Genomic DNA, 15,343 nt, shown 5'->3' on the forward strand with positions numbered 1-15,343 from the left:
TAATGAATGGGCCCCTAAGTGTCATGTGCTATTAGACACAGTAGGAAGGAGGTCCCTGCCCCATAAAGCTTACAACTTAAGTCTTTTAGGGTAATTAAGGGGGCATTAATGTTTACATTAACTGTTAGTATGTTATAGATTGACTTATTTCTAGCAATTACCCAGCCAATGAAATTTTAGTTATAGGAGCTGCAGAATACAAAGGTCAATAACTCAGACACAAAAGTAAATAAAAAAAATTAAATCTTATCTTAAAATACAATTTTCTTAAAAAAATCTCAGTTAAAATTAACCTACCAGTATTATATTTACTTCACTGTCATAATTACACTGTTGTTACAGTATTAGTACAGATGTGACAAAAATGCAACTTACATTTAATGCATTCTTGGCAGCTTCAGCTTCCGATCGACTGTCAAAACTGACGAAACCTACCGGCTGATCAGAAGGAAAAGTAACATTAAAGTATTTGAAGAATAAACCAATTTAAAGATCCTGAGCTTTTAAACTGATCTAAAGAGCAGGGGCCTGCTTAACTGCTTTTGGTTTTTAGCATGTCATTACATCAACCCATGAGAAAAGGATTAGCACAAAGCAACGTGTCATGATTCCTTCTTTTACTGCTTAAAGGAGAAGGAAAGGCTAATAAAGAGTACATCTCAAGCTGCAGGCATACCTTCAATTCTCAATAGTGCCCTTAAGTCTCCCCATATTTCTCCCATTCAGATGATCAGAAGCCTCATAGGAAAAAAAACACTGAGCTCTGTAAAAAAGTTCCCATAATGCCTCATTCCTGCACCGAGACCAAGACCCGTGTACATGCTCAGTTTGTAAGACTACGAGGAAGCTTCCTGCTGATTGGCTCAGATCCCCCCTAAGGGCCCCCCCTTAGGAGTATTTAGCAGGGCCGCTGCTGGCCAAATGGGTGCCCTAAGCAGAAATTTACTTTTGTGCCCCCTCCCCCAAATATTACGGAAGTGCCCCCAATAGAAAGTGCCCCCATACACAGTGCCCCAATTGCCCCCATAAACAGTGCCCCCAATTGCCCCATAGACAGTACCCCCCATAGACAGTAGCCGCCACACATAGTGCCCCCAATAGAAAGTGCCCCCATACACAGTGCCCCAATTGCCCCCATAAACAGTGCCCCCAATTTCCCCATAGACAGTACCCCCCATAGACAGTAGCCCCCACACACAGTGCCCCCAATAGAAAGTGCCCCCATACACAGTGCCCCAATTGCCCCCATAAACAGTGCCCCCAAGTGCCCCAATACACAGTGCTTCAATTGCCCCCAATAGAAAGTGCCCCCATACACAGTGCCCCAATTGCCCTCATAAACAGTGCCCCCATACACAGTGCCCCAATTGCCCCCATAAACAGTGCCCCCAATAGAAAGTGTCCCCATACACAGTGCCCCAATTGCCCCCATAAACAGTGCCCTCAAGTGCCCCCAATAGAAAGTGCCCCCAATAGAAAGTGCCCCCATACACAGTGCCCCAATTGCCCCCATAAAAAGTGCCCCCAATAGAAAGTGCCCCCATACACAGTGCCCCAATTGCCCCCATAAACAGTGCCCCCAATTGCCTCATACACATTACCCCCCATAGACAGTAGCCCCCACACACAGTGCCCCCAATTTCCCCCATAGAAAGTACCCCCAACAGACCAAGTCATCGTCGGCGGCTCCTTCTCTCTTATGCCGCAGCAACAGGCACTTCTATAAGGTTACACCTCGTCGCTGACGTGTGACGTCATACGCACGGGCGCAACCTTATAAAAGGGCCTGTCGCTGCCGCATAAGAGAGAAGGAGCTGCTGACGATGACTTGGTATGTTGGTGCGCAGACTGCGTACTCTGCGTAGGGAGCGGCGGTACTGGGTGCCCCCCTGGGAGTTGGTGCCCTACGCAGAGTGCGTACTCTGCGTATAGGGAGCAGCGGTACTGGTACTTAGCATTCTTGAGAAGGGGGAGCAGGAGAGGGGAGAGAGCTGTGTGTCGCTGGCTCAGGAAAACAGAAACAACAAACCTTTTGACAGAGGACTCGGTGCAGCGTTTCTGTGAGTGCTTATGGCTGTATTTAGATAGACCTTTCTGATAAAGCTTACTTAGTTTTTACCTTTCCTTCTCCTTTAATATGTTGCGACTGTGTGAGGACTGCTGGAAACCTGCACTGTTGGTGATTTTTGGCTATTGGGGTTAAGAAGCACAGTACTACTAAATGTTCATGTTTTTGAATTATGTCACATTTGCAACCCTCTGCATCTAATCAAGATGCCATGATTTTGTTTCTGCTTCAGGAGGTTAGGAGAAATGAGGTTCCCTATTTCTTATTCCTATGTTCTGTCTGGGACACAGTAGTAAAATATTTGATAGCTTGCCTACAGGTATAGCAACCTTATATAATTCTGTTGCAGTACTTGAATGATAAAAGAATACCTAATAGCGGAAGTAAATACACACTGTTTATTCTTATTTATAACTAACAATGCATATACACAGGAATTTGCCTTTTTTCATTTCTCATAAAAATAAAACACATTTTTATAAGCAGTATTACTCCCCCATGAATTTTCCTTGAATACCAACAATACATGAGGACATACCAGTTTTTTGTGCATTGTCCTGAGCAGTATATTTACAGTTATTTGGGGTGGTTAGTGAAATTGTGTGCAGGCACTAAAATAGTGCTCTATTTATAATGGACTTCGTTGATGTATAAAGATAACACCTTTTGCAAGGACAACATTATACAATTCAGATAAAATTGTTTGATCAAAGTGGGCCCCCCCTATATGTTTCACTTTAACTACACAAAGACAGAGAATCCGTTAATCTACTATTAGTTTTTATTGCAAATATTTTATAATATTCATATGAGAGTAGTGTATCATGCAGGTCCACAAATAATAGAATCTATATTATATATCTAGGACTGATGGAGTCACATATTTACATGCTCATAAAATGATTCTCCTTATTAGCCTGAAATTAACAGGCACACGTTTTATTAGTCATTTAAATTAAGCTCCTTTAATACTACAAAATAATAGTTTCTTCTGCCCGGTGTTGGATATATGTGTGTTTAATTTTTTTAAATGGTGGTTTATTTGAATTGAAGCTGTCACTTTTTTTCTGATTTCTAGAATAAGTATTTGTATTCATGTGACCACACCATTTACTTCACCTATAAAAAAAAAACTTTAAATGTAATAAGAGCCCTAGAAGGAATGTTATATGAAAAAGGCAACATATAGCAAGACAGATATTTTTTCCACAAACAGTGGTAACCCTATGTGCAGGGTAAGGCTGAATACTAAAAAAAATATTTTTCTTACCTGCTTTGAAGTGAGTTTTATTAAGGAACCTTCATACCCCTAGGAATAAAATAAAACAGCATTATTTAATAAATAAACATACGTGTTTAGTTAAAAAAAGACTATTATTTTTATGTATGTATGTATGACTTTTTTATGTATGTATGTATATTGTTATTTATATAGAACTACTTATGTATGCAGTGCTGTACAGCAGAACAATAAATTAATAAACAAGCAGGTGGTCATTACAATAATAGATATATAGATACAAAGTACAATAATGAATACAGATACAAAGTACAGTTGCATTAAGGATTTCACAGAGCTAAGTGTCAAAGAGACAAGGGGATGGAGGTCCCGGTACCACAGAGCTTACAATCTAACTGGGAGAACAACTTGAGACACAAATAGGAGGATAGTAAGTGCTGCAGGTTACAATGGGTCACACTGCAAATTATGTGCCAGTCAGGTGTTATGTGAGTTACCCAAGAGGTAGTCTTTGAATTCAGTTCTGAAGAGGAAAGATTCTCTCCAGACGAATTTGGGGAGGGCATTCCAAATATAAGGAGCAGCAAGGCTGAAGTGTTGGGAAACAGCAGCAGTAGTACTGGTGAGGTGCAAACAAGAGGTTGTTCTGGGAAGAGCAGAGGAGTCAGGCAGGAACGTATGGAGACACAAGAGAAGAGATGTAGTGAGGAGCAGAGGAATGAAGGGCTTTGAAGGTTGTGAGTTGTATATTTGACCAGAGTGTCCTATATAATTGCATTATATTTGTGCAACTTAGGTGTTTGTAACCTGGAATAGCTACAGACACTATTCTGTGCTTGACATTATAGAATAGTAACATTAGCAACAATACTAACATTGTAAATGCTCCTAATTTTACAAAATAATGGTCAAGCTTTACTTTTGATTATTTTGTGTTGTTTCACTCATGTTCATGTTTTTACTTTGTATGAAATAAACTAATCTTCTTAAAAAATGGCTAGCTGTGGTTATCCAATAAGAAACCAAGGTGTTTTGAAAATTATGTTCCAGTAAGTAAACTTTGGACAGGGCTCCCCTTAGCTTACAATAAGGTTACAGATGTAGAGAATTTATCAATGCATCGGTCATTTAGCCATGGTTCCAAGAATATATAGGCTAACATCTAGGCATTTCTACTCAATTCTCCCCCAAGGCAACATAACATAAACCAACAAATTACTAAATAATAGTTTTATACATTTGACTCATCTAACTGCATTCTGTTTGTAACACTACTACATGGATATAGCTCTTTTTAACTTCCCATGCAACATTATTTTGATGAATGCGTTGTACAATACCTTAAATGGTCGGAATAATAAGTAGAGTTCCCGAGGTTTGATATCTAAAGGCAAGCCACTGACAAAAAGCGTCCTCACCTTAAAAGAAAAAACAAAAAACAAACATTAGATATTACAGACTGAGGATGTCAGCTTATTATAGACTTGCATGTTTAAAGAGATTTCTGGATAACTGATTTCCAGATAATAGAGTCTATACCTGTATTATGGTGTCAGCAGAGAGCAAGGGCTCCAAAACAGAACTCAGTTTAATTGCACCATGACTCGAACAGTCAAGTGGGATTTCAGTTGCAATAAAATAAAACTTAACTTTTAATCATAAGAAAGGTTAAAAACAGTGTTGTAAATGGTGAACTGTTTCTGAGTTCTGTTTGTAGATTTACACCCCTCGCTTCAGTTTAGTTCTATCAGAGCGTGGTGCAAGATATTTTCTGATATATTTCTGTACTATGGCATGCTTTCTGTATGAGAGGAGTTCATACACTCCTCTCATATGTTTTCTATAAGATCATATTTTGTTTCAGAAAAGCTATGTAAGTGTACAAAAAGCTTAATCATATATTAAGCAGGAAAAGAAAACACACTTCACATGGTTAGATCACTTAAAAACATAAATAGCACTTTGTGTAAATGTTCTTCTCAGATCTAAGGCTGAAGGGTCATATAGGGGTTGTCTTTACTTAGCTACTACAAAAAAGAAATTTAACAGCTTTACAAGATCAGGTGCACTCTTATCTTTCATCTCCTCTCTTCCCCCTAAAAAGGCTAACAGGACCCTTGAGTTATGAACAGTATTTTTCCTAAAACAAAAAACAATAACGTTTTGAATCCTTAAATCCTTCTCTGAAATTATTAACTTTACGGGGACTACTCCAAATTTCAACACGATGAGAGGAAAAGAATGGGAAGCATATAGAAGACATTACTGACTCTGGCAAGGGAACAATCGGTTACTTATTAAGCAGACTAGGCCAACAATTGCTTTTTCAGACCTCCAGGACCACTTCAAAACATAATGAATAACCAGCCACAAATTATTTGAGAAGACTTAACTTAAGCAATGATTTACTAGTTTGTTGACTGCATTCAGTATCAACATATGCTTCACAAATCTAACACTATTTCAGCCAATAATTTAATTCGTTAATATCAGAACACACATACACATAAAGCACAAAAATATAAAGTACTGAAAATAGTAGAAAATAGTTTCTACAATATACGGCTTCAAAGTAATACTTTATAAGTCTAAAGGACAAGTAAAAAACTTTCACAGGAGCTTTTATTTAAAATATTGTAGCTCACCTGTTTCATACCCCTAACTACTGGCATTGGTTTCAGACCTCTAAATAACAAACTAAAAATTTTCCTGGTTCAAATTTCTAAATAATTTACTGTAAGCATAGAATGTTTGACGTCTCAAAAAATTTGAAGTCATTCAGGATATCTAACAACCTCCTACAGAGGTTTTCATTATTTTACTAATCTTATAAACCTGTAGTTATCATCTACCATTTATTTACCCATGCGGTGAAAGCCTTCTTAAATCAAAAGGTATTCACATGGCTTATGCTAAAGAATTGCCCTAAAACCAAAAATGAAAGGATTTAACCTTCAATAAAAATATGGGCGAGAGAAAGTACTCATTAATGTCTTTCTGATCACGTATACATCCAGAACTGCTGGCTTAATAGCACAGATACAAATTCTGATAGGGTAGAACATGGAGGGCAGTCAAGAAAATAAATCAAGGGAATCAACTCTTATTGTTTGTATCTCTAGTGCCAAACTATGGGATTAGCCCGATATTGCCCACCTTAAGTAGGGAAAAGTAAATCTCTGTAGGGAAGGGCAAAATGTATACTACGGTACAGTAACCTTAAAGGAGAAGGAAAGGCTAATAAAGAGTTAATCTCAAGCTGTAGGCATACCTTCAGTTCTCTCAATAGTGCCCTTAAATCCCATATTTCTCCTGTTCAGAAGCTTCAAAGGAAAAAAAAACGCTGACCTCTGAAGAAAATTCCCATAATGCCTCACTCCTGCACCAAGACCAAGACCGGTTTACATGCCTAGTTTGTAAATCTATGAGGAAGCTTCCTGCTGATTGCTCAGATCACACATTCCTAAGGGGGGAGTTCTTTAGGGAGCATTCTTGAGGGAGCAGGGAGCAGAAGAGGGGAGAGAGGAGAGAGCAGTGCATACTCTGGCACAGGAAAACAAAGAGACATGAAATCCTGTTTCTTTTGACAGAGAACTCAGAGTAGCGTTTCTGTGAGTGCTTATGGCTGTATTTATATAGATAAAGCTTGCCTTTTTACCTTTCCTTCTCCTTGGAAATAAAGCACCAAGTGCAACACAGTGTGACTTAATTTTGTAACTTGTTTAGAAAAGGGCCCTTTGGGAAAGTGGGACATAAGATGATAGGTCAACTACCCAATGGAAAAACTGCCTAATCTCTAAAACTTTAAAGGTTTTGCTTGTTCAATTAGGTCTGGAAGTCAGATTCTAACAGTGATATGATTACCGTATATACTCAAGTATAAGCCGATCCGAATATAAGCCGAGGTACCTAATTTTACCTAAGAAAACTGGAAAAACTTATTGATTCGAGTATAAGCCTAGGGTGGGAAATGCAGCCGCTACTGCTAAGTTTCAATAATCAAATTATTTAATAAAAGGACACTCACAAAAAGTGTGTAGGTAACAGGAATGATACTGAGAGTTCTACAGTATATTAAAGCTCTCAAAGATAGAAACAAAGATATTTACATGTTAAATTATACAGAACCATACGCAAAGAAACAGGCAACTTACTCAAAACGAGGTTTTGCAAGGTTTTCAGCAACCGCGCATGTCGGGTGAAAGTGCATGCAGAAGAGCTTAAAGGGAACATCAAACTCTGTGTCAGATATCACATATTCTGTGAATAGTGCATCTGTTTCACATGTTTAAGCAAATAGAACCTCCTCTCTGTTACTCTTTTGCAATGAGAGAAACTGACATTTATTAGGGACACTAATGTTTATGAAAAATGCTGCTTTGGCGTGAAAAGCCATATTGTATGGTACAGGGCGTGTATGGTAAGGTTTTTCATGACTCCACTAAACTTATATTTATGTAACAGATGCGTCGCCCGAGCACGCTCACTCTCAATCCTACCAACTAGTACCGCCGTAGGCACGCAGGCACTAGTTGGTAGGATTGAGAGTGACAGTGCTCGGGCAACACACGGTGGGGGGCCGTAATACTTGACTCGAGTATAAGCCGAGGATTCCTTTTTAAGCACATTTTGAGTGCTGGAAAACTTGGCTTATACTCGAGTATATACGGTAACCCATTTGAGGTAAAAAAAGTAAGTCTAGGATAATATTCTGTGTGCCTTTAGGAAGTAATCCCAATATTTTATTTTTATTTCTCTAAAATTCTCTGGATTAAGATGCTACATGGTATAACAAAACTGGAAAACTGTGCAAAAAAAATGGAAAATGAGGTTCAATGTTGACAATTTTTTGAAGTGCAAAGTTTTGTTAGAAATAATATAAACATGCGTTATATACTATATTGTAGTGTGTTGGGGGCATCCTTATTGAAAAGGATCTGGGGATTTTTGTAGATAACAAGTTGTCTAATTCCAGGCAGTGTCATTCTGTGGCTACTAAAGCAAATAAAGTGCTATCTTGTATAAAAAAAAGTAATTGACTTAAGGGATGAAAACATAATTTTGGCTCTTTATATGCCTTGAGTATGCAGAGCAGTTTTGGGCTCCAGTCCTTAAGAAGGATATTAATGAGCTGGAGAGAGTGCAGAGACGTGCAACTAAACTGGTAAAGGGGATGGGAGATTTAAACTATGAGGTTAGACTGTCGAGGTTGGGGTTGTTTTCTCTGGAAAAAAGGCTCTTACAAGGGGACATGATTACTCTGTACAGGTACATTAGAGTGGATTATAGGCAGATAGGGAGTATGCTTTTTTCTCATAAAAATGATCAGCGCACCAGAGATCACAACTTTGGATTAGAGGAATGGAACTTTCATTTGAAGCAGTGTAGATGGTTTTTACGGTGAGGGCAGTGAGGTTGTAGAATACCCTTCCTAGTGATGTTGTGATGTCAGATTCTGTTAAAGGAACAGTAACACCAAAAAATTCAAGTGTATAAAAGAAATTCCAATATAATGTACTGTTGCCCTGCACTGGTACAACTGGTGTATTTGCCTCAGAAACACTACTATGGTTTATATAAAGAATGCAGCTGTGTAGCCATGGGGGCAGCCATTCAAAGCAGAAAAGGCACAGGCACTTAGCAGATAACAGATAAAACACTATTGTATTCTACAGAGCTTATCCGTTATATGCTATGTAACCTGTGCCTTTCTCCTTTTTTCCAGCTTGAATGGCTGCCCCCATGGCTACACAGCAGCTTATTTATATAAACTATAGTAGTGTTACTGTAGCAAACACACAACTTTTACCAATGCAGGGCAACAGCACATTATATTTCTTTTACTTTACAACTCTTTAATTTTTTGGTGTTACTGTTCCTTTAATGCCTTTAAGAGGGGCTTGGATGATTTCCTGAACTAGCATAGTTTCCAAGGCTATTGTGATACTAACATCTACAGTTAGTATTGATGTTGGTATATATGATTCATGTATGTAAGTGTATAGATAGGTTAGTATAGGTTTGTGTGTGCTGGGTTTACTTTTAAGGGTTGTAACTATGTAACTATGATAGATTTGGTATGTCTACCCAGTACATGGAGTTGCTTTATGGATATTGGTTTGTATGGAAAGTAAGAAAAGAGATGTAATGTTTCTGTAATGAGACACTATATGATCCCTTCTCTAAAATTAAAATAAATAACTAAAATAAAAACTTAAGCCTCTTTTTTGTGATTGTATACTCAAGGGAAGTGAGCCTATGTTTTTGGCTACAAGTAAAGCTATTTTTAAGCTTCTGATTTCTTGGGATAATATTGCGCAATTATGTTGTACATTTCCAATTATGGACGTCTGAAATGATGATCACATCTGAAATTTGAAAGGAGAAAGACATAGCAATCAGAGTTGGGCAAAGCAGGGCGGGTCGCCTAGGGCCCCCCTGTGCCCCCACTGCTGCTTCCCCCTAAAGTGCAGCGAGTATAGATTGCACAGGACATGCAGAGGGGGGAGTGCAGGAAATCAGCGGTGTGGGTAAGAGATCCCAGACTAGGGGTTGGCAATAGCGGTACCTGCCTAGCATCCCTTCACTGTTGCATCCTAGGCAGGTACCTCTTCTGCCTCCCTCTAGTTCCGTCCCTGATAACAATAACCCTCCTTTTCTTTTAAAGAAAGGATTCATTTCTTTAGATCCTACGGGAAGAGGTACTAAGTCCAGTATAGGAGACACACTCGTGCTGCTGAAACAGCTAGAGCCTTAACAGTGATTAATAATATAGTTATCTACCTGTCATCGGATATTTAATGCAATGAAGTAATCACTGATGTAATCCAAAACAAAAGGGATTGCAGAGTTACAGCTTCAGGGTCAGCTCACATAATCCCAATAATTCATTCCTGATAGTCCTATAATGATATTATGGGTAATAGTGCCAAAATATATACAGTATGTCTATAAGTTGTTTTATTAATTTTTTTTTAAGTTTAACTCCTTATACAATAAAAACAGTAATATTTTGCTATCTGTATCTGTCTGTATGTCAATCAGTTTAAAAAAAAGATAAACAGCATCTGTAAAGAGCCAAACTGTGTGCCATTACTAGGCACTGCATGCATAGCAACCACTCGTGTTGCTGGTGGGAAACACCGGCAACCAATGCCAACGTATACATTGTTTCCAGTATGTATTGATGCACGAGAGAACACTTGTTACATTTATTGCATCTTATTTAGTATTCTATTTTGCTCCCCTTTACTTTTGTACATTATTTGGTGTTTATTTTGTGCCTTTATGGGGGGGCAATATGTTTGTACACTATGAAGTATGTCTTGTCTGACTGAAGTGACGTCCTCATGATGTCAGTCCCCCTTACTTTCCCATCATTTAGGGCTTATCTGGCTTTGTTGTTTGTCACTTTGAGAAAGGCTAGATTGCTAGCCGAATCGTTAGTCCATTTTTAATAAAGACATTTTTTTTCTATAACACCTGTGAGTACTTTATTCTCCAGTTTTGATACTGCACCCAGGCAACGACTTGCCTTTTGACGTGAGTGCTGGCTAACTTCAAGTTTATAAGTGTATGTATATATATATATTTATGGCATCAGTAGAAAACAGGCCATTGCAAATTCTTAGCTGAATAAATACTTTCTCTGACAGTTCTATTTCACAAGATCTAATAAAGCCAACTTCTTTATGGAAAAATCTCTCCCATGGAATCATATTGCAGGCATTTCATCACATGGGTTACAAATAATTTTTGAGAGAAAGAAGAAGGCACATATTTGGTAAGAGGTCACATAATTAAAAATGTTGTCACTGTCTAAAGAAAAGTCTAAAGGAGTTGTGCAATTTTGAAAAGTTAAAAGGACATTTGGCCTTGCAAGTACACAGGACTGAGTCTGAGAATGAAAGTATATAGACAGTGTGAGAGTTGTGTTTGCGACTCTAGGGGAAACAAAATACAACAAAAATCTGAAAAACTCTGAATACAGAATTTATTATGTGTTTATGTGTTAAATACAGTAGCCTAACTTGGGCGTGCTGGGCACCCCTTCAAAAAAAAGGGGCCAGGCACAAACAGTCCCTCCTACCCCATGATTATACCATGATACAGCACACCCTGCAGACTGGAACCCCCTGTTGCGTGAGCTTCCCTTCAGGGTCTGCTGCACTGGTCATGTGCTATAATTGTAACACAATGCAGCACTAAAGGCAGAACAACTGTTCCCTGTCTCATACACCATATTAACCAAATACTTCCACCTTGTCACAATTAAAATATACTGGATGTGAGGATTAGCTGCATTTAGTTAATGGATCAATTGCACGTGAGTAGAGGTATGGGATCCATTATTCAGAAACTGATTATCCCAGAAGTTCCAAATTACTGGAAGGCAATCTCCTATAGACACCATTTAATTAATTAAAATTTTTACAAATTATTTCCTTTACTCTGTAATAATAAATCCCAACTAACATTTAATTGATCCTTATTGGAGTAAAAAAAATCTATTCAGTTTAGTTCATTTCTAATTATTTTTCATAGCATTAAGGGATGGATATCCAAATTACAGGAAGACCTCTTCTAAAAATACCCAGGTCCTGAGCATTCTAGTAGAATTCCTGGCAGGGGATTGGCTGCAAGTAAGAACTAATGTAACAAAAGACCTGAGCTGACCCTGTAGGAGCAGCACATACTTTAGGCTGCACTGGAAAACATAAGAGAAAAAAGAACAGGAGGCTGAGTGTGCAAACAGCAGGAAGAAATCTCACTATATGACTTTTGCACCATTATGACTGCAGGCACAGGACAGCTTGGAAATAGTCTTATTGCAAAGTCTTACTTTAAGAACATAATATTGATGTTGTTGGACTACAGCTCTCAGCATGTATTAACCCTTGAAAATATGTGGGAATGTAGCACAACAGTATTTGTACTTTGGTGATATTAGGGTAAAGTTTGTTGAGCAACAGTGTATAAAATCTTTTTAAATGGGATGCTTGGTCTCAGAAAAAAGTGACTAGTATGACAAAATGGTCAATTTGAAAATTGAATCAGCATGCAATTGCTATTTTGTAAAAAAAAAGCAAAAACCAGATTAACAAAAAAAAAATACATCATTACCACATTTTAAACTTTAAAAAAATTCTGTGGTATCAGTCTGCCACATTCACCTGGATATTGACACTGGCATTGATTGACTTATTTTGAATTTTTTTATAAAATCCATGCCATGAAGCAAGAAAATATTTCTTTTATTTTGCCACAAATGATGCAGAGATAATCACTGGTAGGGATGTACAGACCAGACCAAAACCTCAATCAGGTGTGATTGGTCCCCTAGCATCACTAATCATTTGAGTACCAGGAAATACACCTACTAAAAGAAATGCATAGCGTTTCCCTCACAAAGTTAATGTCGCTTTTCGAGCTAAATTTGTGTATAAAATATTACACACCGCTATATGGTATAAATACAAACCGGATTCCAAAAAAGTTGGGACACTAAACAAATTGTGAATAAAAACTGAACGCAATGATGTGGAGTTGCCAACTTCTAATATTTTATTGAGAATAGAACATAAATCACGGAACAAAAGTTGTAAATGTACCATTTTAAGGGAAAAATATGTTGATTCAGAATTTCATGGTGTCAACAAATCCCAAAAAAGTTGGGACAAGTAGCAATAAAAGGCTGGAAAAAGTAAATTTGAGCATAACGAAGAGCTGGAAGACCAAATAACACTAATTTTGTCAATTGGCAACATGATTGGGTATAAAAAGAGCTTCTCAAAGTGGCAGTGTCTCTCAGAAGCCAAGATGGGTAGAGGATCACCAATTCCCACAATGTTGCGCAGAAAGATAGTGGAGCAATATCAGAAAGGTGTTACCCAGCAAAAAATTGCAAATATTTTGCATCTATCATCATCAACTGTGCATAACATCATCCGAAGATTCAGAGAATCTGGAACAATCTCTGTGCGTAAGGGTCAAGGCCGTAAAACCATACTGGATGCCCGTGATCTCCGGGCCCTTAAACGACACTGCACCACAAACAGGAATGCTACTGTAAAGGAAATCACAGAATGGGCTCAGGAATACTTCCAGAAACCATTGTCAGTGAACACAATCCACCGTGCCATCCGCCATTGCCAGCTGAAACTCTACAGTGCAAAGAAGAACCCATTTCTAAGCAAGATCCACAAGCTCAGGCGTTTTCACTGGGCCAGGGATCATTTAAAATGGAGTGTGGCAAAATGGAAGACTGTTCTGTGGTCAGACGAGTCACGATTCGAAGTTCTTTTTGGAAATCTGGGATGCCATGTCATCCGGACCAAAGAGGACAAGGACAACCCAAGTTGTTATCAACGCTCAGTTAAGAAGCCTGCATCTCTGATGGTATGGGGTTGCATGATTGCGTGTGGCATGGGTAGCTTGCATGTCTGTAAAGGCAGCATCAATGCAGAAAAATATATTCAGGTTCTAGAACAACATATGCTCCCATCCAGACGTCATCTCTTTCAGGGAAGACCCTGCATTTTTCAACAAGATAATGCCAGACCACATTCTGCATCAATCACAACATCATGGCTGCGTAGGAAAAGGATCCGGGTACTGAAATGGCCAGTCTGCAGTCCAGATCTTTCACCTATAGAGAACATTTGGCGCATCATAAAGAGGAAGGTGCGACAAAGAAGGCCCAAGACGATTGAACAGTTAGAGGCCTGTATTAGACAAGAATGGGAGAGCATTCCTATTCCTAAACTTGAGAAACTGGTCTCCTCGGTCCCCAGATGTCTGTTGAGTGTTGTAAGAAGAAGGGGAGATGCCACACAGTGGTGAAAATGGCCTTGTCCCAACTTTTTTGGGATTTGTTGACACCATGAAATTCTGAATCAACATCTTTTTCCCTTAAAATATTAGAAGTTGGCACCTCCACATCATTGCGTTCAGTTTTTATTCACAATTTGTTTAGTGTCCCAACTTTTTTGGAATCCGGGTTGTACATTTTGGTGTAAAATTCTTTAAATTTTTTACCCAACTTTGGCTGATTTTTAATTCTTGTGCCCAATTCACCATGCTAGAACTTCCAATATGACAAATAAACTCTGGTAAGCTTAAGTACAGTGCTATTTCCTGTCAAATCTGATAAAGGGCATGTTACAGGCCACCTGTAAATGATTCACTAAAAAATTTAAAACAAGCCTGTGAAGCCTCAAACACCTTGTTTCTGAAGTACAGAGGCCCATTCACAAGCAGATCTTATTTTATAGAAGGACATAAAGTAACCCACATAAAGAGCAAACCCTTTTCATGCTAATTTCCTTTGTACATTTCATATCTTTTCCCTAGCTAACTAAATAAATTATGTTTTAATACGTGTTCTGTCTTGTTTAAAGAATACTGGTTGGAAACCTTGCATGACTTTGCTGAAAATGACACTTGGCATAAATATTGCTTGATACACTTTTACAAATGTACACAGCATTTTCCATAGCCAAAAGACATGAAGGAAATGCTGAAAGACTGTGATAAATATTCTATTCTATAAAACATGATCTGAAAGAAACCTGAAGATATAAATACTTGACACAAGAACTTATATGTTTGTTGTTTATATTTGCATATTACCAAAGTAAATATTCAAAAACGTTAAATTCCGCAATGATAAAACACATGGTCCATGGAAGCATCTGTCTTTTCTGGCTTGTTGTATTAGCTATTGGCTAGATTTGCAAACTCCGAACATTAATATTTTATTTGAAGCTGCTCTTGTTTATTTAACTGAATCATCCAGTCTAGTTCAATATGCAGTATCCCCCATGCTGCACACTAATTTCTGTCAGTAGAATGAAATAAAATGCCATATCTTGCAGAAAAAAATTGCCATTGACATCTACACAGATCTGTAGGTATTAACAGAGATATTTTGAAAACGTAGGCCTAGAGGCCTCGTTGAAAAAATCAGGCAAAATGTTACTACACATTGAGAAAATGTATAACTTTATAAACTCTGCAAACTGCTAGATACACAG

At 38.1% G+C, this 15,343-nt stretch overlaps 1 protein-coding gene across 6 annotated transcripts in view; it reads right to left on the reverse strand.

The window, feature by feature from the left end:
* Nucleotides 1-15,343, reverse strand: part of rbpms (RNA binding protein with multiple splicing) — a 135,800-nt gene that overhangs the window by 72,418 nt on the left and 48,039 nt on the right. For all 6 annotated transcript variants that reach the window (XR_004221349.1, NM_001171852.1, XM_031897024.1 and 3 more), the window contains 3 exon segments: nucleotides 4,649-4,726; nucleotides 3,339-3,377; nucleotides 376-438 (listed from right to left, as the gene is read on the reverse strand). Coding sequence is in view for 5 of the 6 variants with exons in the window: in NM_001171852.1 (NP_001165323.1) it covers nucleotides 376-438; nucleotides 3,339-3,377; nucleotides 4,649-4,726 (180 nt within the window). In the remaining variant the exon portion in view is untranslated.

This window comes from Xenopus tropicalis, chromosome 1 (assembly GCF_000004195.4).
Source record: "Xenopus tropicalis strain Nigerian chromosome 1, UCB_Xtro_10.0, whole genome shotgun sequence".
NCBI classification, from domain to species: Eukaryota; Metazoa; Chordata; class Amphibia; order Anura; family Pipidae; genus Xenopus; species Xenopus tropicalis.